The sequence below is a fragment of the Pristis pectinata genome, chromosome 32, assembly GCF_009764475.1.
Source record: "Pristis pectinata isolate sPriPec2 chromosome 32, sPriPec2.1.pri, whole genome shotgun sequence".
In the NCBI taxonomy this organism is placed as follows: Eukaryota; Metazoa; Chordata; class Chondrichthyes; order Rhinopristiformes; family Pristidae; genus Pristis; species Pristis pectinata.
This window is the reverse complement of record NC_067436.1, coordinates 1,108,960-1,133,440: the sequence shown is the minus strand read 5'-3', so window position 1 is coordinate 1,133,440 and position 24,481 is coordinate 1,108,960. Positions and strand designations below refer to the sequence as shown.

Below are 24,481 nucleotides of genomic sequence, written 5' to 3'. Positions count from 1 at the left end.
AAGAAAAATCCACCATTGCCTTCTTTACAAGGAGGAAATAGATTGGTAGCATCAGTATTTTTGTGATGTAGTTGAGGGAGGTCAGGAATATGAAGCTTGATGTCATCGATATTGGTGCAGGCAAAGCCTGGTTGGACTGAGTGCTCCAGGACAGGGACCAAGGTGAGAATGCTGACACACCTGACCCACAGCTGGAGCCGTTTGGAAGTAACGTTTCAAACCCAGGGCGAGAGCGTGGGCTGAGATTTGCGAGATTCCTGGGAGCAAAATGAAACCCTGCTGGTCAATACCAAAGAAAGTTTGTGATTTTTTGTTTCCTTTCCCATTCCCAACCGCACCTCTGTACCAGCAGCAATGGTTGCTTTGTGTACCATAATGCTTATTTCCACATTTCTGCATTTCTTTCTCCATAGAGGGATGAAGGTTATTGAGAACAGAGCCCTGAAGGATGAGGAGAAGATGGAACTACAGGAGATCCAGCTTAAGGAGGCCAAACATATTGCAGAGGAGGCTGACCGCAAATATGAAGAGGTTAGTTGCCCGTGTGATCCTTGTATAGATGATGAAGCCAAGGTGGACGTTGACAAAGGAAGTTGGGAGCATTGCCAGTTCTAAAGGTAGCTATCTAAAACGTTGAACATGATAATTGGCAGGAGGAGGAGCTCTACCTTTATTCCTTTGGACCTTTGCTCCAATAGCCACCTTTGCTCTAACTCTTACCCAACATAGGCTGGGTAAACCCAGTCTGTCTCTGGGTGTGTCTCAGTTAACGTATGACTCTTATGTTTTCCCTTCAGGTTGCCCGTAAACTGGTCATCATTGAGAGTGACTTGGAGCGGACTGAGGAGCGAGCTGAGCTCTCTGAATCGTATGTATGCCTTCCGCTGCTGTGCACTGTCAGTGACACTGAAAGGCTTTACAGTCAGTCATTAAAACCTGCTTGGAAACATAAAATGCTGAAACACCTTGATAAATTAAGTCTTTGAGTACAAATGGGTGCAAATCCCAGCCTGCCTCTTTTAAAGATAATAGGTGAGAATATTTCGTCATTGTCTCTCCTGAACACGCTGGACCCAAGACAAATTCATTAGTAGAAAATGTAACCCCACCTAGCAATATGATCCAAGCCCTGTACTCAAAGATTTAAAGCACAGATGAAGCTTATCCAGATATTAAATGTCATATGGGGTTTTAACGTGTTATCTCTTCTTCACTGCATGCTTTCATTGCACACTATTTTGTGGCCACGTGCATTTCTCGTGATCTCACTTAGTCGTGCTCGCCGAGTGGAAGAGGAGGTTAGAATAATGGACCAAACCTTGAAATCTTTAGTGGCAGCAGAAGGCAAGGTACTGGAACTAATACCGTCTGGACGAACTCACATCACAATGTGCTCTTGTGTGCTGTTGAAACACTTGGGGGTTTGCTTTGTGTGAAATCAGTGCTGCCTTGGTGTTTAGGAAGGATTAGTTGACTTGCTCTTCTCTGCTGCCTCTTCTGCACTCTGCAATCTGTTGGTGTTGGGTTTTCAGTCTTGATGTGTTATTTCCTCCAGGGACCTAAAAGCAATTGGTGGTTGTCATTTTAAAATAAAAATTACAAGCCTATTTTCCAAAAGCATAAGAATTCTTCACAAACTTCCCCTTTTCTTGGTACAAAGTGAAGATAAGAAAAGGAGCAGGAGTACACCAATTGGCCCCTTAAGGCTGCTCCACCATTAATGGCGGATCCAATCTTGGTCTCAACACTACTTTTCTGCTCTCTCCTTGAACCCCACCTCTTCCTTGTAGTTTAGATGTCTGTCAATCTCGGCCTGGAGTACTCGGAGAACTCCAAATTCACAACTCTGAGAAAAGAAATTCCTCACCAATGGGCAGTCGCTTCTGCTGAAACTACCTCCTGGCTGTAGATTCCCTCACTGGAGAAAAAGTATCTCTGCATCCTCTCTGACAATCCCCTTGTTTCAATAAGATCACCTCTGCATTTTCTAATCGGCCTGTTCTTTACATGTTGACTCCCTCATTCTAGGAATCAACTGTGAACCTCTCTGCATTGCCCCTGATCGTTCCTTAACTATGGAGGCCGAGAACGTTTGAAGTTCTCCAGGTATCATCTCACCAGCACCCTGTAATGTGGCATCAAAACTTGCCTACTCTCGACTCTTAGAACAAAGGCCAACACTCCACTCACCTTCCTCGTTATTTGAAAGTAGTGATTGAGCCAAGTTTCTCATTGGATTAGTTCTGGAGGACCCTGCTGCTTTAAGGCCACCTGTTGTGCTCCAGTAGAGCTATTCCATTAAATCTTTTTCTTTCTCTCTTTCGCTCGCTCTCCTTTCTCCCACTGCTGCTGACTTCCCCATCTTTCCCGTTTTCCCCTCTTTTCCCCCTGCTGCTTTTTTTTATTTTTGCTTTTCTTTCCCTTTTTCTGCTCTAACTTGAAACAGTAAATCTGCTGAGCTTGAAGAGGAGTTGAAAACTGTGACCAACAACCTTAAGTCACTGGAGGCTCAAGCTGAGAAGGTAGGCCATGGAATAATCCCTGCTTTAGTATTAACTGTAAATCATGGCTTTAGTGTATGCACAGTGGCTTGGCTAGTAAAGCTGCTGCTTCACAGCTCCAGTGACCTGGGATCAATCCTGGTGCAATCTGAGAGAAGCTTGCACGTTCTCCCTGTGACCACGTGGGTTTCCTCCGGGTGCACTGGTTTCCTCCAACATCACAAAAATGTGCGTGTTGCTAGACTAATTGACTGCTGTAAATTGTGTAGGTGAGTGGTAGAATGTAGGGGGAACTGATAAGAATGTGGGGAGAATAACATGGGATTTGTATTAATGGGTACTTAATGGTTGGCATGGACTTGTGGGCAGGAGTGCCCATTTCCTGTTCTACAACTTTGACTCTAATCTCTTTCCTATGCCAACTTGTCTAACTTTGTTGCAATTTTAAATACTTTTTTTTAAAAATAGTCCAGTTATGTCAGTTTGTGCTTCAGTTCTTTACTCTCTCAGCTGGGAGAAATGAAATTGCAAGAGGCAATTCTGAGTGATGTGCTGTTACATTGATGATGACTGCTGAATAGCAACCTTGTGAAAATATTCCATATTAGAGTAGGCCTTTCCAAATAAAGAGTCCCTAACTACTTGCAGTGAAAGCTTTGCTCTTGTACTGTTTTTGGGTCAGGCAGGTTAGTGAAGCAGGTACTACAGGTCCATTGAAATATTTATTGATTGAACTTTTCCCTGTTTGTTCTCTCTGTACAGTACTCACAAAAGGAAGACAAGTATGAGGAGGAAATAAAAGTCCTGAGTGACAGACTGAAAGAGGTAAGTGGAGCTTCTTGTTGGAATTAGGATCCCAGTCTTGTTTCTGCTCCAGCATCCTAAAAATGTGAAATCTCCTTGATGATTTCAGGCTGAAACCCGTGCTGAATTTGCAGAGAGGACTGTTGCCAAGTTGGAAAAATCCATTGATGACTTGGAAGGTACGGCTGTAAATTGCTGAAGTGGCTTCGGCCCAGTGAGCAGAGCCTCTGCTGTTGTTTGTGATTGGAAATGTTGATGTTGGCCCGTCCGGTTCCTCTGCTGCCCCAGTGGTCTGGGGCACGGTGCTGTGGGTGAGGGCTTGGGGCAGGCTGGGTGGAAGTGGGCTACGATCTGCTCTCCTTTGGATTTTCTGTAGGGTCGTGTGGCAGGTGATGGAGGAATCAGTGAGGGGGTGGTGGGGGGGCAGTGAGAGGGGGTGAGGGGGCAGTGGGAGGGTGGTGGGGTAACATTGTGTCTGCTGCAGTTTCTTTTGGCAGGAGGGGAGGATGTTTTCATCAGGTTTGGGGAGTTTGCTGAGTAGATGTTTGGGTTAGGGAGGGGATTTCTGGAGTGGAGGATTTTGTGGGGGATGTTTTGAGCCTGGTTTCCACCCCCCCCCCCCCCAACCCCATGTTATGGGCCAACCTGTGTTTGCTGTGTAGAATGGACAACTTGCGATTGTTTGGGCCCAGGGCCTGTCCCACGATGCGGGCCTGGGCCACCCGGTGTTCGCTGTGGATCACGGGCAGCCCAGGGTGGTTTGCTGCTCTCGGCATAGATTGGATCTGCTCACAGTTGAGGTGTTGCTGTTCTGCTTCCCATGGGCTATGGGGTGATCTTTGCATTTCTTGGGTGCCAGAAATTGAGCCTGTTTGTCTGGAAAAGTTTTATGAACAAAATCCAGAACTCATCAATTCTGTAAGGAGACAGATCAGTTTTCTTTCTCAGAGGAAGTAAGTTGCACAAAGTAGTCAATTTTTTTCCCATTACTGTTTTAATTTTTCTCCATTTTTGTTCTTCCCTTGCATCTGGCCATTCATCTGACTCTTCCTCTCTCTCCTGCTCTCCTCTCTGCACTGGATGCTGTGACCTTTCATCACCCTCTCTCACTTCATCACATCGCATTCTGCTCACCTCTGCTCCTTCCGGTCCTGCAGATGAGTTATATGCCCAGAAGCTGAAGTACAAGGCCATCAGTGAGGAATTGGACCATGCTCTCAACGATATGACATCAATGTAAATCTTTTCCTGTGCTTGTTTTCATTTGTTCTCCACAACACCATAGTCCTCGTACATAGTACCTAATAAACTCCCACCCAACTCACTGCACCTCTGTTTCCATCCTTAAAACTGATTCATAACTCTCTTCACTCTTGTCTCTTAACAGTTAATTTGCAGTCCACTAATCATTACATGTTTACTGAACTGATTTATCTTGATGTTCTTTTAAAAAGTGGAAGTACAATTGTCTCTCCTGCATAATGGTGCCTGTTTCAATCTGGATTTCAGTGTATTGAACATGAGTGTGCTGTATTTAAATCTTTGGTTCCATTTTTCCAACCACATTTGCTTTCTTTAAATTTGGAGAATTTCCCAAAGCAAATGTTTAGAATTTACTAAAACAGGAATGCAAATTGCAATCCTGAACCTTTGGTCAGTTCTACAAAGTTGTGTGTGTACATTGCTGGATTAACTCTTCTGTTTTAATACCCAAGATTCATTTGCTTTGCAAGGGATACATGGTCTCTCCCAAAGCAAATGAATCCATACAGAATTAACCAAGCATTGGTTGTGGACATCTTGTGTAGTTCCAAGAGTTTGGTCACATTCACTCATGTGAGTGTGTGTGTGCATCAGTGCAACTCATAACCTTCAGTGAGTTTCATCATGTTGTACTAATCAATAAATTATGAGAAAACTTGTACTTTTTCTTTCCTTTCCTCTCACCACTGACTACGTTTCCATCTCCTGTGTGTCTCTAACTTTCTTTCGGGTAATAAGTGCACCTTCCTTGCATTAACACAACATAGGAGTTCAACTCCAGATATCACTTTTTTCCCAGATTTGGTACACACCTGGAAGTTGGGGTAGGAATTCCGGATGGTTTGGTTTCTGCACACTTGACCTTTTAAACTTTTGAAAAGCATCTGGCCACTTGTGCAGTGTTGACATTGCCCATGTGGTTCATTCCAAAGGAATGGTGTGTTTGGCTGGTTCAGTTTCAGCTGGAAATCAAAAGTAAAACTGCAGATGTTGGAAATCTGAAATAAAAACAGAAAATACTAGAAACACTCAGCAAGTCGGGCAACATCTGTGGAAAGAAAACAGACAACATTTCAAATTCATGATCCTTTATCAGAATTGGGGAAATTCTGACACAGGGTCTTGAGCCTGGAAACACTAATTCTGTTTCTTTCCATTGACCTGCTGAGTGTTCCCCGTATTTTCTGTTTTTCAGTTTCATTTGGGACTGGCAGTGATAAAGGAGTATTTGAGTGTAGTACATGATGCCAGTCCATAAGCTGAGGCCCTGAGTCCCGATCCTAGCGCACAAAGTTTTGGCATTGAACTGAGCAAATGTTAGTTTGAACAAAGTATAATGGCATAGTAGACCATGATGAAAGCCCATCAGATCTTTTGCTCCTCCTGTACTTGAGTGGACAAACTTCAATATTAGCTAGCACATCATTTGGTACAAGGCACTTTTATCATCTTTGGAATTTCCATGAATGGGCCCTTATCCACTCCTTGCACTCTCCACATTCTCAACCAACATCTCAGTTATGGAGAGCCTAAAATAGTCATAGAATTATGCAACATGGGAAAAGGCCATCTGGCAATTATCTGAAATCTTTGTCTGCTGGTAAATCCCTTTGTCAGTGAGGACCATCTCCCTATTTAGTACAGTAAGAGTTTTGGTCAATATCCATGCAAGATTAAGTATTCTAGGATACTACTTTCAGCCAAGCAGTTGATGCCCATTGCTTGAAGTTCCATGGTGAACTGTATCTACAAATCTCTTCCAAATCAGTGCTTCCGATGTATAGTTTATGTGGCACTATTGGCCATCTTTTAACTTGTGTGGCAAATGCCATTTTCACTATGCCGCTTGAAAGTCCATTCTTCACCTTGTGCTTTGTCCATTAACTGGTGGATAAGGCAGTCTCCAGTGGCCGGACTTTATGGAAATCTTTCACTCCAAAGGCGAGGACTGGAAAAGGAGAAGAATGTTAGAATGGATGTCTCAATCCTACAGTTTAGACTTGGAATGATCCACTTTCATCTTGAGCTTGTTTTAGCATCTTTTCCTTCCAATTGGACCATAGTGCCTGTGGAACTGCTCCAAGTAACTAGATGGTGGATATGCATGACTTCATCCTCTGCTGCATGGCATTCAACTAATTTGCTTTTAATCTGTTGCTCCCTTATTGTCGTATAAACCATGAAAGCTGGTGTGGCTTTGCACTGGAATTAAGATTTGAAAGTAGGCCAAGTTTTTAAATTTGTTTCAAATTTTTTGTTTTGCTTTCTGCACTCATTCATTTTTGTTCTGTACCTTTTCTCGCGCAGATAAACTGCTTCTCTGCAATGCCAAAGATTTCTTCAACCAGCTGGCTTTAATTGTTTCTGAATTCTCCATTCGAGTTTTTAAATGGGCAGAACCTATTGCTCCACCTGCTGTGGCTGTTGTTTCATGCTTTTGGTAACATTAGTCACGCTCATTGTACAGTGTCTTCCTAGCTTAACTGTAAAATAAATACTTTCTAGATGAACTGTATCCTTTTGCAATTTCTTTAAATTATTTTCAAACAGCAGTTTTGAAAACTAAAGCCGAGATCATGGTTTACATTAGAAGTAAGTGTCACTGTGGTTTTCAGCCCCTCCTCCCCCCCTCCCCCTCTCCTCGAGTGTACAGTGAGTTGAGACTTGAACAGGCCACGTTAACTGGCCATTGGTGATCCTTGCAAGTGTTTGTGTGACTTACAGTTGCCGACAATTGGAAGTTTATCCCTCAGTTTATACAGTGTGGTAACCGTGCTTGTAGGGCAGTATGAATAATGAACTGAAGGAATTAGCATAATTACAGCAAACTATTCAAATCAAAACTAAAACCCCAAGAAAACTAATAAATATCTCCCAATATCTATGGGAGATGTTTCTTTTTTGAACTTCCATTTGTTTGTTTAATTTTTTTACTAGAATATGAAAAGGCTCCTTTCTCAGAAAACTATCAGATGGTCCATCTCAACTGATAAATGTGGTTTATAACCTGAGGCAAAAATGTTGGGCCCATAAATTCTACACCACTAATATACAGAACAAAAATATTAATATATTGGTCCCTGTTATGTTTGAATTGTAATTTGCACTGCAGCTGAAAGCTCACCAACATAATTCCTCAATGAAAACAGTTTTCCTTTATCCTTGTACATGCAGTTTTGGAATTGTTAGGCTGAATCACAAGGAGAGCTTTGCAGCTAGTTGAAGTTTGATTAATTTACATGAGGGATTAACTATGGAAAGCTGCACTCTTGGACATCCAATGGCCATCTTAGTTATTGGGAAGGATAAGTATCCACTGATTGCTCAAGAATGCCACTTAAAGGCAGAGTGCAATCGATGGATCCTTCACTCTCGGCTCCCGTTTATTAACTCAGTAAGAGGAGGTGTGAGTGAAGACCTGGGGTGACTTCTCGAAGAGCACAGACAATAAAACACACAGCCAATTGCACGGTTCAAATTAGTCAACTGGAATGGTTTATTCTGTAAACTGAAATATTTTGAGAGTTCAAACACAAGATTTATGAATATAAGAAAGTCGGCTGTAATACTGGAAAGGACTTGGGAGAAATTGCCTTACCAGAGTGTGGAGTTTGCTTCTAAGGGGAACAGTTGAGACAAATACCATTTGGATTGAAGGGAAAGTTGGAGAATCGGATGAGGGAGAAATAGATTATTTCAAGTTTAGAAAAAGGGCAGAGGCGAGATTTGTCCAAATGGTCTGAGGCACAAAATGTCCAATGTCTGTTCAGTAAATACCATGTAATTAATTCTCAGTAGGAGCAATTTGTGGCAGTGCACAGCCCTCCTGCAAGTCAGGCTTTAATTTTTTTTTCTGAGCTATGGACCACCAGTGACTCATCACAGCTGTATAGATCAATTTGGGCCCAGTAGAAATATTCCCCAATGAAATGGACTTATTTTAGCAATTGACATCTAGTAGGGACTGTGAGATTGGCAAGGCTTGTCCACTGCTCATTCTCGAGATTGTACAGTTGGCCACTCGGGGTTCTGGACCTTCTATTAAAGTCAATGAACGGCATAAATATCCTTGCTCCATAATGCATGGCACTGCTATTTCTGCCCCTCATTCCATTGTGTATAATCCCATCCAGGGATTGCGTAAACTACAGGCACGCCTACTTTGATTAGTCATGTTATCCACATTGGAGAGATCTTGCATTCTTCAGATTGCTTCTGATACATGGTTGTGAGGAGGATTTCTCCAGAAGTATGAGCCCACACTCTGGATACAGTTTGAAGAAGGTAAAACCCTGGGATTGTCCTGGAATCAACAGCAACTAGAGTGGTGCAAACAAAAATCTGTTGGTGTCAATTTCATTGTGACGACGTTGGGGTAAATGGTTTTAAATGGAGAGGATGGTGGTTGTTGTTCTGCTGCCTTGTGTATTGAATCAGGTGTGTGGCAAATTCGACTAGTAGGCCTATGTATAAGAATCTCCTCTTTTCCTCTCTTTCATTTAGTTCCCTCTCCCTCACAGAGGTTGAGTAGATTGGTGCTACATTTAAGAGTTTAGTAAAATGAGAGGTGGTCTTGCATAAAAACATTTACGGAGATGACAGGTAGATGTGGGGTGATGTTTTTATGTCCCGAACCATTGGTTACAGTCTCAAAGTCGGCCGCTCAGGATAGAGATACTTAATCACGTGGTTGTATGCCTTTGGGGTTCTCTATCCAAGAGGGTTGTGGGAGTTCAATTGCTGAGTTTATTCAAGACACACATTTTTAAACATTAAAAGATATGGGGAAGTGGAGGAGATGGTGCTGAGGTAAAATGTACTCATTGAATAGTGAGCAGGCAGATGGGGCCAAGGTCACCCTCCTCCTGTTCTTGGACTGTACGTCCACCATGCTCAGGCTCCAGGTGACTGGAGTCTGGAACTTGCTGCCTGAAAAGCTGAGTCCCTTATCACTGGATGTGCAGTGTAGGAGAAGAGCCAGTGCTGAAGGGTGGGTGTAAAGGTCATGGAAACTAGGAAATTCAGGGAAGAGAACAGTGATATCCTAAAACATATCCACATGATAAGAGGGATGTTAGCAGTCTGAAAGTGCATAAAGTTAAATAAATCTCCTGGGCTTGACCAAGTGTATCCTAGGGGATTGTGGGAAGCAAGGGAAGAGATTGCTGAGGCCCTGTTAGAGATATTTGTATCATTGTTGGCCATGGGTGAGGTCCTGGAAGGCTGGAGGGTGGCTAATGTTGTGTCTTTATTTAAGAATGGCTGCAAAGATTAACAGGCCGATGAGCCTTTCACTGGTGTGATAGTTACTGGAGGGGATCCTGTGAGACAGCATCTACCTGCATTTGGAAAGATGAGGATTGATTAAAGATAGTTGGCATGGCTTTGTCCATGGGAAATTGTGTCTGGTGAATTTGATTGGATTATTTGAAGAGCTGACCAAGAGGATCAATGAGAGCAGAGCAGTAGATGTTGCCTACATGGACTTCAGCAAGGCCTTTGACAAGGTCCCACATTATAGGTTGGTCCAGAAGCTTGGATCACATGGGATCCAGGATGAGCTAGCCCATTGGATACAAAATTGGCTTGATGGAAGGAGTCAGAGGGTGGTAGTGGAGGGGTGTTTTTCCTAATTGAAGGCCTGTGACCAGTGGTTTGCCACAGGGATCCGTGCTGGGTCTTCTATTGCTTGTCTTCCATGTTAACTATTTGGATCAGAATGTAGGTGTCATGGTTAGTAAGTTTGCAGATAACACCAAAATTGGTGGCATAGTGCAAAGAGTTGCATTTTGGGAAGGTGAACCAGGGTGGGACTTGCACAGTAAATGGCAGGGCCCTTGAGAGTGCTGTAGATCTGAAACCTAGGGGTGCAAGTACGTAAGTGGCAACGTGGGTAGACATGGTGGTGAAGGCAGCGTTTGGCACAATTGCCGTCATTGGTCTGGCCATTGAGTATAAGAGTTGGGACATCATATTACAGCTGGACAAGAGGTTAGTGAGACTGCACTTGGAGTATTGAGTGCAGTTCTGGTTGCTTAGCGAAAGGAAGGATGTCATCAGGCTGATAAGGGTGCAGAAAAGATTCAGAAGGATGTTACTGAGACTGAAGGGCCTGAGTTTCAAGGAGAGACTGGATAGGCTCCTTTTCAACTGGCACAGACATGGTTGCTTCAATGGGCATCTCCTGCAGGGTGAAACTTTTATTTCAGATTAGAATTGACCAGTATTGCAAATGTTTTCCACCTGCATGTAGAAATGTTTCATAGCTTCAAATAAATTTTACATTTCAGGCTATACAGCACATGTTTGTGTAATCACTTTATAATTTAACCTTTGGATATCACAAACTAGACTCCATCCAAGCCCAGTTGATCCTTTTGAAGATGTGGATCCCAGAATTGTTCCCACTGTTCCTGGGGGGTTGGGTAGCTGCAGCATCATTTGCAAGCTTTGTATTTCAGCCACTTAGAGCATTCCTTTAGCCTTGTGCTGCACACTGCTCTTTGCACTCTGCACTGTAAATTCCTCTGATGGTATTTTTAGCCCATTGGCATTTTCAATGCATCCATGTTTTCATAGGGCTGATTTGAGTGGCGTGAAAGAGAGTTGCAATTTCTGGAGGGAATAAAGAAGAAATGAACTAATTTCCAAACTAAGAATGAAAGTGCCTGAAAGAAAGGCTGTCTGAGACTCTCCTGGTGCAGACAGAACACATCATCTGTCAGATGTATTTATTAATATATAAAACACAAAGTCTTTAATGAAGCAGAACCTGTTGGAAATGTGCAGCAGGTCAGTTGACAAATGTAGGGTGGAAAGGAAAATGTAACATTTGAGGTGCACTGAACATGCACCTTCCACTCCACTTCTGACTCCAATCAACACAATCGCAGTCTGTCATCTTTCCCCTGCTGATTTGTTGTCAATTTTACTTCGATATTTTGGGTAATTTGTTTGTCAGTCTTTATTTAAATAGTGTGGTTTTGTATTTTGTACAATACAGACCCAGCCTCCACTTCCAATACTTCTGCCCCACCCATTACAAGGTGACCTAGATTTGTTTTTCTTGGCTTTGAATGAAGCACAACTGTCAATCATTTACTGTTACATAGTTTACTGTCATTTCCTGTTCCCTGTTAGGAATTCCTCCAATTTTAACTGCAAGGGATCTAAACTTCACTAATCTGTCTTCTTTTTCAAATCTGTGGAACCTTTTACACTCCACTTTTATGTTCACTGCATCTTCAAATACCTCAAGGATTTATCCACACTTCCCTTGTACAATGCAGAGGTCTCTACCTCCATCATCTCTGGTTTTCTGCTCCTTCCTCACAACCACTTGTTCTGTGTAGCATCTTTCTCGTATTTCACTGTGATTTGATCAGTCAGAGCACAATATCTAAATTGGTTTAATGTGGATTTGATGACCTGGTTGGAACGTGATGTGTGGTAACCTGTGCCCATTCACTCATCACAACGAGTATCAGCAGAATGGTTGCTGCAATGTTGGAAATTTCTTTGCTGCATTACTGTCCTCACTCTTATTTTGGCCAGAAGGTTTACGAGTTGCACATGTTCATCTGATTCATCTACTGGTCTAAGTCCAGGAGTGGGAATATCTTTGACATTGATTTCTTTTAAGTGTGTTTGTTTTAAGGGTCTTTTGCAGTATCAATGTCTGCAATAACCTTCCTTTTTGCCACCTTTGACAGTCAGTGATTTTAACCTTTCTTATGGTTCATCACTGGAAGGATGCAATCTTCCTTACAGAAATGGCTGGTAAACCAATTGTCAATAGTAGAGTTCCCACTATGCCGAGTTACACCATTGCCTGTGAAAATTGCTGGATTGGGTCATACACAGAAACAGGCCCTTTGGCCCACCATGTTCATGCCAGCCATCAGGAACCCATCCATACTAATTCCATTCGCCAGCACTTGATCCATAGCCTTCTATGTTTTACCAATTCAAATGCTCATTCAGATACTTTTTAAATGTTGAGAATACCTGCCTTCTCCACCCGCTCAGACGGCAGATTCCAACCACGGTGGGTGAAGAGGTATTTCCTCTTATCCCTGTTAAACTTCTTATCTCTTGCGCTAAATCTGTGCCTTAGTTTTAAACATCTCTGCAAAGGAGAAGAACTTCCTACTATGTATCTATTGCTTCTCATAACTTTCTGTACCACCTTCAGGTTCCCCCTCAGCCCTCCCTGCTCCATGGAATACAAATCCAGTCTATCCAGTTTCTCTCCTCATAACTGAAACACTTCATGCCAAGCAACATCTTGGTGAATCTCCTCTGCACCCTCTCCAGTGCAATCACATCCTTCCTAAATTGTGGCAACCAGTACTCCAGCTCTGGCCAAACCAAAGTTTTATAAAGGGTACCAGAACCTCCTTGCTCATATATTCAGTGTCCTGGCTAATGAAGGAAAGTATTCCACATGCTTCCTTAACCATCTTATCTCTGTGCTGCCACCTTCAAGGATCCTTGGACTTGTACATCAAGGGCCTCTATTCCTCGATACTCCCTTGGATCTCACTATTCTTTGTGTATCTCCTCCTAAATCAGTTATCAGTCTTCCTAAAAATGTGTTATCTCACAGTTATCAGAGTTAAATTCATCTACAGTTGCTCTGTCCATCTTCAAAATCAATATCATCTTGTAGATTATGACTACCCTTCTCACTACACTACAGGTTTTCATGTTGTCTACAAACATAGGCTAAAACAGGAAGGATCCAAAAATTGATCCCTGGGATCCAGGTCAGCATGGACTAGATGAGCCGAAGGGCCTGTTTCTGTGCTGTATAACTGACTCTATAAATCTCTGTCAAGGCCCCAGCAATCTCCTCCCCTGCCCATTGCAGCCGAATATATCCCCCCATTAAAGGCATCTAATATCTTTTTAACTATGTCTTCTAGAATTTCACCCCATCCCTCCTCCTCAGTAAAGATGATGAGGAGGGAAGGGGTGAAATTCTAGAAGAGTAATACATAGATACTTCTCAGATGAGAAGTATCTTTGTGTTATTACTGCACCTACATCTGGCTCCACAAATAGATTGCCATTTCAGTCCCTTATAGGCTGTATCCTTTCCCTGGACACCCTCTTACCCTTCACATGCTTGGACTTAGAGTTGTACAGCACAGAAAAGGGCCCTTCGGCCCACCATGTCCATGCTGACCTTTCTGCCCATCAACACGAATCCCATTTGTCTTCCCTTGGACCATATCCTATGCCTTGCCTATTCAAGTGCTGTCTAAATGTCTCTTAAACATAGAGATTGTATCTGAGTCCACCATCTCCTCTGGCAGCGCATTCCAGATATCAACTCCTCTATTTGTGAAACAAAAAACTTTCCCCTCAAATCCCCTTTAAAACACACTCCTCTCACCTTAAACCTATGCTTTCTTGTTTCAGATACCCCTACCGTGGGGGAAAAGAATCCTGACTATCTTCCGTATCTCAGATCAGATATCTTTATTAGTCACATGTACATCAAAACACACAGTGAAATGCATCTTTTACGTAGAGTGTTCTGGGGGCAGCCTGCAAGTGTCACCACGCTTCTGGCGCCAACATAGCATGCCCACTTTTTCCTAACCCATACGTCTTTGGAATGTGGGAGGAAACTGGAGCAACCCATGCAGACACAGCTCACCAGCGCCTCTGCTTCCTCAGGAGGCTAAAGAAATTTGGTTTGTCCCCTTTGACTTTCACCAACTTTTACCAATGCACCATAGAAAGCATCCTAGCAGGATGTATCATGGCTTGGTATGGCAACTGTTCTGCCCAAGACCACAAGAAGCTGCAGAGAGTTGTGGACACAGCCCAGTGCATTACGGACACCAGTCTCCCCTCCTTGGACTCTGTCTTTACCTCTCGTTGTCTTGGTGTAGCAGCCAGCATAATCAAAGACCCCACCCACCTGGGACATTCTCTCTTCTCTCCTCTTCCATCGGGTAGAAGATATAGGAGCCTGAGGGCACGTACCACCAGACTTAAGGACAGCTTCTACCCCACAGTGATAAGACTAATGAACACAATGAGATGGACTATGACCGTAAACCTATACCTCATGACCTCACGATCTACCTTGTTGTGACCTTGCACCTTATTGCAATGCACTTTCTCTGTAGCTGTGACACTTTACTCTGTACTGTTATTGTTTTTTTTTACCTGTAGTACATCAATGCACTCTGTACTAACTTAATGTAACTGCACTGGTATAATGAATTGACCTGTAAGATCGGTTTGTAAGACAAGTTTTTCACTGTACCTCGGTACAAGTGACAATAATAAACCAATACCAATACAGGGAGAATGGACAAACTCCTTACAGACAGCCGCTGGAATTGAACCCGGGTCGCTAACAGCTACACTTCCGTGCCTATCAGTACCTCTTGTGTTATACACCTCAATCAGGTCACCCTTCGGTCTCCTTTGCTCCAGGGAAAACAAGCCCAGCCTGTCTGATCTCTCCCCATAACCAAAGTGTTGCAATCCAGGCAACATCCTGGTGAATCTCCTCTGCACTCTCTCCAGTGCAACCACATCCTTCCTGTAGTGTAGTGACCAGAAATGCACAGTGTTCCAAGTGCAGTGTCGCCAGTGTTTTGTGAGGTTATAATATTCCAACTTTTATATTCTATGCCCTGACCTGTGAAGGGAAGTGTGCCATATGCTGCCTTCACCATCAGTGTTGCCACTTTCAGGGAACTATGGATTTGAACTCTGTTCATCAACATTCCTTAGTGCCCTATCATTTACTGTATATGCTCTCCTTCTGTCTAACTTCCCAAAATGCAACACCTCACACCTGTCAGGATTAAATTCCATCTACCAATGCTCCAACCAACTTTCCATCTGATGTGTATCGTGCTGTAGCCTTGGACATCCCTCTTCACTGTCCGCACCATCACCAATTTCTGTGTCACATGCAAACTTACGAATCATACCCCTTGTATCCAAATCCTTTACATATCCCACAAAGAGCAAGGGTCCCAGCATGGATCCTTACAATATATCAGTGGTTACATACTTCCAGTCAGAAATGTGTACTTCTACCACTCCCCTCTATGCCTCCAATTACCAGGTCAATTTTGGATTCAATTAACCAGCTGGCCTTGGATCCCATGTGTCTTGATCTTCTGCACCAGCCTACCATACGGGACCTTGTCAAATGCCTTCCTGAAGTCCATATAGATCATGTCTACTGCCCTACCTTCATCAGTCTTTTTAGTTTCCTCAAAGATATCCCCCACAAAGCCACACTGCTATCCCTGCCTTTCTAAATGTATATATATCCTGTCCTTCAGGAATTTGTCCAAAAGGTTCCATAACACTGATGCTTGCCTCACTAGCCTACAATTGGCTGGCTTATCCCAGCTACCCTCCTTAAAGGAATAACGTTAGCTATCCTCTGCTCTTCTGGCACCTCGCCTGTGGCTAATGAAGATGCAAAATTCTTTGTCAGGGGCTTCTCCCTTGCTTCCCATGACAACTTTGGACAGATCTCATTGTCCCTGGGGATTTATCAAGCCATAACATCTAAAACTTCCTCCTCCTTAACACTTCCAGATTATCCACATACCCCTCCCTGAACTCACTATCTTCCAAGTCTTTTTTCCTTGATAATTACCAATAAGAAGTATTCATTTAGGACCTTGCCCACATTGCCTGGCTCCACACACAGATTACTCCTCTGGTCACTAAGGAGACCCACTCCTGGAAAAGCAAAAAAAAATGCAATGGCTGGAAATCTGAAAAAAAAACAGAAAATGCTCATAAGTTGGGCTGCACCTGTGGGAAGATAAACAGAGCTAATGTTTTGGGTCAAAGATCTGACAAGGGTTTTTGACCTGAAGTATTTGCACTGCTTCTTTTCCCACTGATGTGATCTGACCTGTTGTGTTTATTTTCAGGATCCACTCGTTCCCTGGCTACCTTCTAAAATAGTTTCAGGATTTTCTTTAATCTTGTATGCCCATGGATATTTCATGCCCCCTCTTTGCCCTCATTCGTTTTTTTAAGTTCCACCTCTTGCAACGTGCTAACTCCTGAAGGGCCTCCCCTGTTTTCAGTACCTCTATACCCACCACATGTTCCTTTTTTCCTTTATTCGTCCCTTGCCATCCAGATTCCTTATGGGAACGTGTTGGCTCTGAACTCTCATGATTTATTGGAATTCTCTTCCCTGCCAAATCCAGGCTATATGTTAGGTTCTTAATGCCCTCAAGGTTACCATGGGTGGTTAATAAATGTCCATTTGTAGTCGGGTTGTGAATGCAAGAATGTAAGTCACTTGCATGTAGTAATCTAATCCTAATACTTCTTTGAATTATGTACAGAGCAAATGACACAGTAATGCAGAGGAATTGTAAGTTCACTTAGACTTCCAATTCCATGCATGACACCTAGAAGAGGAGTTTTTTTAGCAGAGTTGGTGACCATATAGTGAGCAACAGAAGCCTTTGTTCCACAGAAAAGGTTTGGGCATGTGTTGAATTTGACAATGCCCAGAATGGGCTTGGAATGACTATAGATGTGATGCTGGTGTATTGTGCCTTGTGTTGGGGCATGTGTATACATGGGCACTGTAACATTGCAGAGGTGTGAGCTGATCATTAATGGGAGCTGCATGGATTTGGTTTGATACTGAGCTTTGCTGTTTTTTCTTGTTGTGTTATCTCACTTAACTTGAACTTTTCTGCTTTTGTTTCCTGCACCTTGCCTGGGGATCCTGAAGACCGCCTGTATCACCAACTTGAGCAAAACCGTCTTCTTGCTAATGAGCTTAAGCTGGCCTTGAATGACCTGAGTGACTGATTTGAGGGGTGGTATCTAGCCTGTTTCTGACCATTGTATTTTTTCCACTGACTAGTATTAGATTACTGTAGGGTTGTGTCCCTCAATATGATCAGTTTCTTTCACCCCTTAGACTCGTATAATTTAGTCAGCTTTGCTATTCCTTGATTAAAATTTCTCAGTAAGTTAACTGGTCTGCAGGACAACAGCTGCTTCAGTGTAAGTGCAATGCCATCATTCCACAGGACAAAAATTCTGATTGGTACAACTTTAAGCCAGTGTTTTTAGATGTGCATGTGTAGGTCCAGCCAGATACCTGTGTATGTGTGTTTTGTACGTTCAAGTTTTCTATATCTTTGCATCACCCTATTTCGTCATCTTTGCTGTTGAAAGATTAACATTCTGCCGAAAAGAATTTGGATTTGTCCAGATCCTTGCACAACCTTTATCCAATGCTTTAGAAACATGAAATATAGTCTCTCGTATAACAGGGAAAATTAGACTCCTTATGGAACTTTTGCTCAGAATTGTCTTCATTTTCCCACCTTCTGAACAAACATTTCTGAATTGCATTTACGCTGTATATTCGCAAATGACTTGAACTGTGCTAGCCAAGTTATATGTGCATGCCTTGAATGTGAATCTTGGAGATGATGTGTGTTATATTAAATTATCTTTTAATCTTGCAACAGAGAAATTGGCACAAGCCAAAGAAGAAAATCTCAACATGCATCAGATGCTCGATCAAACTCTGCAGGAGCTTAATAATTTGTGAGTGGCTGAGGTTTGCTTCGAACAGGTTGCCCTCTGTTGCCAAAGCCCTTACTTGAGAACAAGTGCACTCTGCTTTTACGTGGATGTTTGGGAAAGGGCCAGGCAGCCTGGAATAAGATTAATGATGAATGATGAACCGTTTGACGGTAACACTACTGCGCAATTGAATATATTCCAAATCAAAAACCTGCAGTATCCCATAATTACACCTTTTATTAAGAAACTCTCCCAGCTGTTTTTCAAAAGTACTGTAACCTGCAGGCTGTTTGTATTCCAAAACACACATTCTCTTGCAACTTCCTGTTTCAAAGGTTGGCTCCACCCTCACCACCCCATTTATATTTTGATATTTTCCAGAAATTATTTTTAAACCCTTACCAAATGTCTTTCACCCTTGCATTGTTTCTTTTGCTGCTTTAGATTCTTTTTTTATGGACAATCGCACTGGCAACCAGATAACGAAGGGGTTAGGGCACAACACTTTAAACCCACTGGGTTTTTAAATGCTTGCAGTTTTACTTTGGGAGGGAAGAGGAGGAGAAAGGAATGTTTTATTTGAAGCTATGGGTACTGCAGCCTAGAATATTGCCTGTTTTGTAACAAACTATGTAGTTGTCCCATGTCCAAATCATTCAGACAGATGTCTGAGTCGTAATCCTCCTCCCATCTTTTAGTTCAACTTTCCCCAAAGAGGTTAGAAGTCAATTTTTTAAAATGTATTTAAAGTAACTCACCACTTCCTATCTTAAATATGAACATCTTTGAGTTCGCTGCAAAATCACTGAATGTAGGGATGTAGATGGCGTCACATGCATAGAAGGCATTATGCACATTGCATAAAATGCATAGAAAAGTTGTTGGAATATATTTGATAAACCCACTACTCTACTTGGAAGTTGAGGGGTGGACTTACAACAATTTTGTTGTAATGTAGTAATTATTAATGGGGTGCCTCTGCCAATATTGGCTGATTTTATCTGTGGCCAGTTATTAAGACCATAAACATGAGTACAATGAAATTACAAAATTAATTGCTGCCTTTGTATACTCTTGAATATTGAAAAGGCAAAATCAGAAGACTATTTTGTTGCAAAAGGCAATAATGAATGGAACATTCTGGTAATTCTTCCCTGTGCACGCTTAATGTGAATTGGTTTAACAATATATCTGTCTGTAAACTTTATTATGGTAATAAACACACACTCATGAGATTTTGTAAACATGTCCATATTTCTTAATGAGCTTCATCATTCGTGAATTTGAGAGAAAGTTGCATTTATTAAAGCACTTCACAACCTTGATGTCTCAAAAGTCCTTTACAGCTAAATGAAGTAGGTAGAATCATAGTTATACAGCATGGAAACAGGCCCTTCAGCCCAACTCATCTATGCTGACCAAGATGCCTTCCAGAGCTAGACCCATTTGCCTGTGAATAGGAAAGGTTTAGGGGGATATAGGCCAAACAATGTATCTGTCCAAGTACCTTTTAAGTTGTAATTCTACCCGCCTCTACCACTTTCTCTGGCAGCTTATTCCACATACCCACCACCCTCTGTGTGGGGGAGAAAGTTGCCCCTCAGGTCCCCTTTAATTCTTTTCCCTTTCACCTTAAATCTATGCCCTCTAGTTTTAGTCTCCCCTACGCTGGGGGAAAAAAGACCATAACCATCCGGCCCATCAATGCCACTCATGATCTTATACATCATTATAAGGTCACCCCTCAGCCGCCTTCACTCCAGAGGGAGAAAGCCCCAGCTTATCCAGTCTCCGTATAACTCAGGCCCTCCAATTCCATTAACATACTTGTGAATCTTTCTGCACCCTCTCTCGCTTAACGGCATCCTTCTTAGAGCAGGGTGACTAGAACTGCACACAGTACTCCAAGTGTAGTCACACCAATATCTGTACAATCGTAACATGTTGTCCTAACTCCTGTAACCCAATGCCCTGACTAACAATGTCAAGTGTGCCAAATGCCTTCTTCAGCACCCTCTCTACCTGTGTTGCCACTTTCAAGGAACCATGCACTGTACCCCTAGCTGTTTCTGTTCTACTCCCCAGGGGCAGGGATGTTCGAGGAGTTCCGAATGATGAGGGACAACTGAGCAAACCCTGCCTGGTTCAACTTCCCAAAATGTATCACTTTGCCCTTGTTCTGAGTTAAATTCCATCTGGCCCACTTCCCCAGTCACAGAGCCATACAGCATGGAAGCAGGCCTTTCGGCCCAACTCATCTATGCTGACCAAGATGCCTTCCAGAGCTAGACTGTGTTGCCCAGTGAGTTAGTCCTATCTGCCCGCGTTTGGCCCACGGTCCTCTAAACCTCTCCTATCCATGCACTTATCTAGATGGCTTTCAACTGTTGCTAATGTGCCCACCTCAACCACTATTTCTGGCAGTTCATTCCAAATACACACCACCCTTTGCGTGAAGAAGCTGCCCCTGAAGTCCCTTTTAAATCTACCTCTGATCTTAAACCTATGCCTTCTTGGTTTTAACATCCCTTCGCTGGGAAAAAGACTGTGCTTTCACCCTGTTTATGCCCTTCATGATCTTGTATACATTTATTAGGTCACTCCTCAATCTCCTACATTCCAGGGAATAAAGTCCCAGTCTACACAACCTCTCCTTGTAACTCAGGCCCCCAAGTCCAGGCAACATTGTGGTAAATCTTTTCTGCACTCTTTCTAGTTTAACAACATTTTTCCCATAACCGAGTGACCAAAACTGTACACAATACTCCGAGTGCAGCCTCACCAATGTCTTGTATAACTGCAAATTTATCTCGCAACTCCTTTAGCCAGCATGACAAATGCTGCCTTCACCACCCTATCTGTGACCATTGCTTTCAGCGAACTATGTACTAGTACTCCTAGGTCCTTCTGTTCCATAACAGTCCCCAGGGCCCTACCATTCATTGTATAAGTCCTACCCTGGTTTGATCTCCCAAAATATAATACTTCATATTTACAGTGGCATGCAAAGGTTTGGGCACTCCTGGTCAAAATTTCTGTTACTGTGAATAGTTAAGTGAGTAGAAGATGAATTGATCTCCAAAAGTCATAAAGTTAAAGATGAAACATTCTTTTCAACATCTTACGCAAGATTAGTGTATTATTTCTGTCTTGTACAATTTTAGAGTGAAAAAGGAAAGGAGCACCATGCAAAAGTTTGGGCACCCCAAGAGATCTAAGCTCTCAAATAACTTTAACCAAGGTCTCAGACCTTCATTAGCTTGTTAGGGCTATGGCTTGTTCACAGTCATTGTTAGGAAAGGCCAGGTGATGCAAATTTCAAAGTTTTATAAATACCCTGACTCCTCAAACCTTGTCCCAACAATCAGCAGCCATGGGCTCCTCTAAGCAGCTGCCTAGCACTGAAAATTAAAATAAATGATGCCCACAAAGCAGGAGAAGGCTATAAGATAGCAAAGCGTTTTCAGGTAGCCGTTTCCTCAGTTTGTAATGTAATTAAGAAATGGCAGATAACAGGAACGGTGGAGGTCAAGCTGAGGGCTGGAAGACCAAGAAAACTTTCCGAGAGAACTGCTCGTAGGATTGCTAGAAAGGCAAATCAAAACCCCCATTTGACTGCAAAAGACCTTCAGGAAGATTTAGCAGACTCTGGAGTGGTAATGCACTGTTCTACTGTGCACGACACCTGCACAAATATGACCTTCATGGAAGAGTCATCAGAAGAAAACCTTTCCTGTGTTCTCACCACAAAATTCAGCATCAGAAGTTTGCAAAAGAACATCTAAACAAGCCTGATGCATTTTGGAAACAAGTCCTATGGACTGATGAAGTTAAAATAGAACTTTTTGGCCGCAATGAGCAAAGGTTATGTTTGGAGAAAAAAGGGTGCAGAATTTCATGAAAAGAACACCTCTGCAACTGTTAAGCACGGAGAGTGGATCGATCATGCTTTGGGCTTGTGTTGCAGCCTGTGGTACAGGGAATATTTCACTGGTAGAGGGAAGAATGAATTCAATTAAATACCAGCAAATTCTGGAAGCAAACATTACACCGTCTGTAAAAAAGCTGAAGATGAAAAGAGGATGGCTTCTACAACAGGATAATGATCCTAAGCACACCTCAAAATCCACAATGGACTACCTCAAGAGGCACAAGCTGAAGGTTTTGTCATGGCCCTCACAGTCCCCGACCTAAAAATCATCGAAGATCTGTGGATAGACCTCAAAAGAGCAGTGCATGCAAGATGGCCCAAGAATCTCACAGAACTAGAAGCCTTTTGCAAGGAAGGATGGGTGAAAATCCCCCAAACAAGAATTGAAAGACTCTTAGCTGGCTACAGAAAGTGTTTACAAGCTGTGATACTTGCCAAAGGGGGGTGTTACTAAGTACTGATCATGCAGGGTGCCCAAACTTTTGCTTCGGGCCTTTTTCCTTTTTTGTTATTTTGAAACTGTAAAAAATGGAAATAAAAAAGTAATCTTGCTGAAAATATTAAAGAAATGTGTCATCTTTAACTTTATGCTTTTTGGAAATCTGGTCATCTTTTACTCACTTAGCTATTCACAGTAACAGAAATTTTGACCAGGAGTGCCCAAACTTTTGCATGCCACTGTATCTGGATTGAAAGCCATTTGCCAGTCCTCAGCCCACACACCGAGATGATCAAGATCTCCCCGTAATTTTTATAACCTTCTACACTAGTTACGCCACCACCTATTTTAGTATCATCTGCAAACTTACTAACCATGCCTTGTACATTCACATCCAAATCGTATATATAAATTATAAACAACAAAGGTCCCAGCACCGACCCCTGCATCACACCACTGGACACAGACCTCCAGTCTGAGGAACAACCCTCGACCATCACCCTCTGCTTCCAATTCAAACAATTATGAATCCCAATTGCTAACTCCCCCTGGATCCTGTGTGACCTAACCTTCCAGACCAGCCTGCTATGAGGGAACTTGTCAAAGGCCTTGCTAAAATTCATATAGACAACATCCACTGCGCTTCCCTCATCTACCTTCACGGTTACCTCCTTGAAAAACTGTAAGAGATTTGTCTGACATGACTTCCCACGCACAAATCAGTGCTAACTGTCCTGAATCAGAACCTGTTCCTCAGAATCCCCTCCAGCGATTTACCCACCACTGATGTCAGACTCACTGGCCTGTAGTTTCCTGGCTTGCTTTTGCTATCCATTTTAAACAATGGTACCACATTAGCCACTCTCCAGTCCTCCGGAACCTCATCTGTGGGCAGAGATGAAGCAAAAATCTCCGCAAGGGCCTCCGCAATTTCTTCTCTAGCTTCCCACAAGGTCTGAGAATGCACCAGGTCAGGCCCCGGGGATTTATCCACCTTAATGCACTTTAAGGCTTCCAATACCTCCTCCCTGCTAATTCGTACAACACTCATTTCACCCATTTCCTTAACTTCCATCATTTTCTCCATAATAAAAACTTAAGAGAAATATTCATTAAAAATCTCACCCATTTCCTTTGGCTCCACACACAGACGGCCATTCTGATCTTTAAGGGGACCTATTCTCTCCCTAGCCACCCTTTTACTCTTAATATACCCCTTGAACCTCTTGGGAATTTGCCTCACCTTGCCTGCCAGATCCCTCTCATATCCTCTTTTTGCCCTCCTAACCTCTCTTGTGCACTCCTACACTTCAGTTATAGAGTCAGAGATTTAATACAGCATGGATATAGGCCCTTCGGCCTAACCAGTCCATGCCGACCATGATGCTCACCAAACTGGTCCCAATTTCCTGCGTTCAGCCCATATCCTTCAAGTCCCGCCACTCCATGTACCTATCCAAGTGCTTCTTAAATACTATTGTACCTGCCTCAACCACTTCCTCTGGCAGCTCGTTCCATATACTCACCACTCTCTGCATGAAAAAGTTGCCCTTCATCCCTTTTAAATCTTTCCCCTCTCATCCTAATTCTATGCCCCCTAGTTTTTGACTCTCCTACTCTGGGGAAAAGACTGCTACCATCCACCTTACCTATGCCCCTCATGATTATATAAACCTCTATAAGATCACCCCTCATTCTCCTACGCTCCAAGGAATAAAGACCTAGACTGGCCAACCTCTCCCTATAACTCAGGGCCCTTGTCCTGGCAACATCCTCATAAATCTTTTAATAGAACATGGAACAGTACAGTACAGGCCCTTCGGCCCACGATGTCATGACCCTCCATTTTTCTTACAACCATGTGCCTATCTAAGAGCCTTTTAAATGTCCCTGTTGTATCAGCCTCTACAACCACCCCCAGCAGTGCATTCCAGGCACCCACCACTTTCTGTATAAAGAACTTACCTCTGATATCTCCTC

General features: G+C 42.8%; 1 protein-coding gene across 18 annotated transcripts in view; it reads left to right on the top strand.

The window, feature by feature from the left end:
• Positions 1-19,366, top strand: part of tpm1 (tropomyosin 1 (alpha)) — a 38,626-nt gene extending 19,260 nt beyond the window's left edge. For 3 of the 18 annotated variants that reach the window (XM_052042789.1, XM_052042775.1, XM_052042781.1), the window contains 6 exons: positions 414-531; positions 798-868; positions 1,274-1,349; positions 3,264-3,326; positions 3,415-3,484; positions 18,074-19,366. In XM_052042789.1, the coding sequence (XP_051898749.1) occupies positions 414-531; positions 798-868; positions 1,274-1,349; positions 3,264-3,326; positions 3,415-3,484; positions 18,074-18,156 (481 nt within the window). In that variant the 3' untranslated portion in view covers positions 18,157-19,366. Of the gene's footprint in view, positions 1-413; positions 532-797; positions 869-1,273; positions 1,350-2,446; positions 2,523-3,263; positions 3,327-3,414; positions 3,485-4,462; positions 5,116-17,322 lie in introns of those variants that run through there. The other 15 variants (XM_052042785.1, XM_052042773.1, XM_052042779.1 and 12 more) reach the window with 10 other exon arrangements.
• Positions 19,367-24,481: the final 5,115 nt, after the last annotated feature.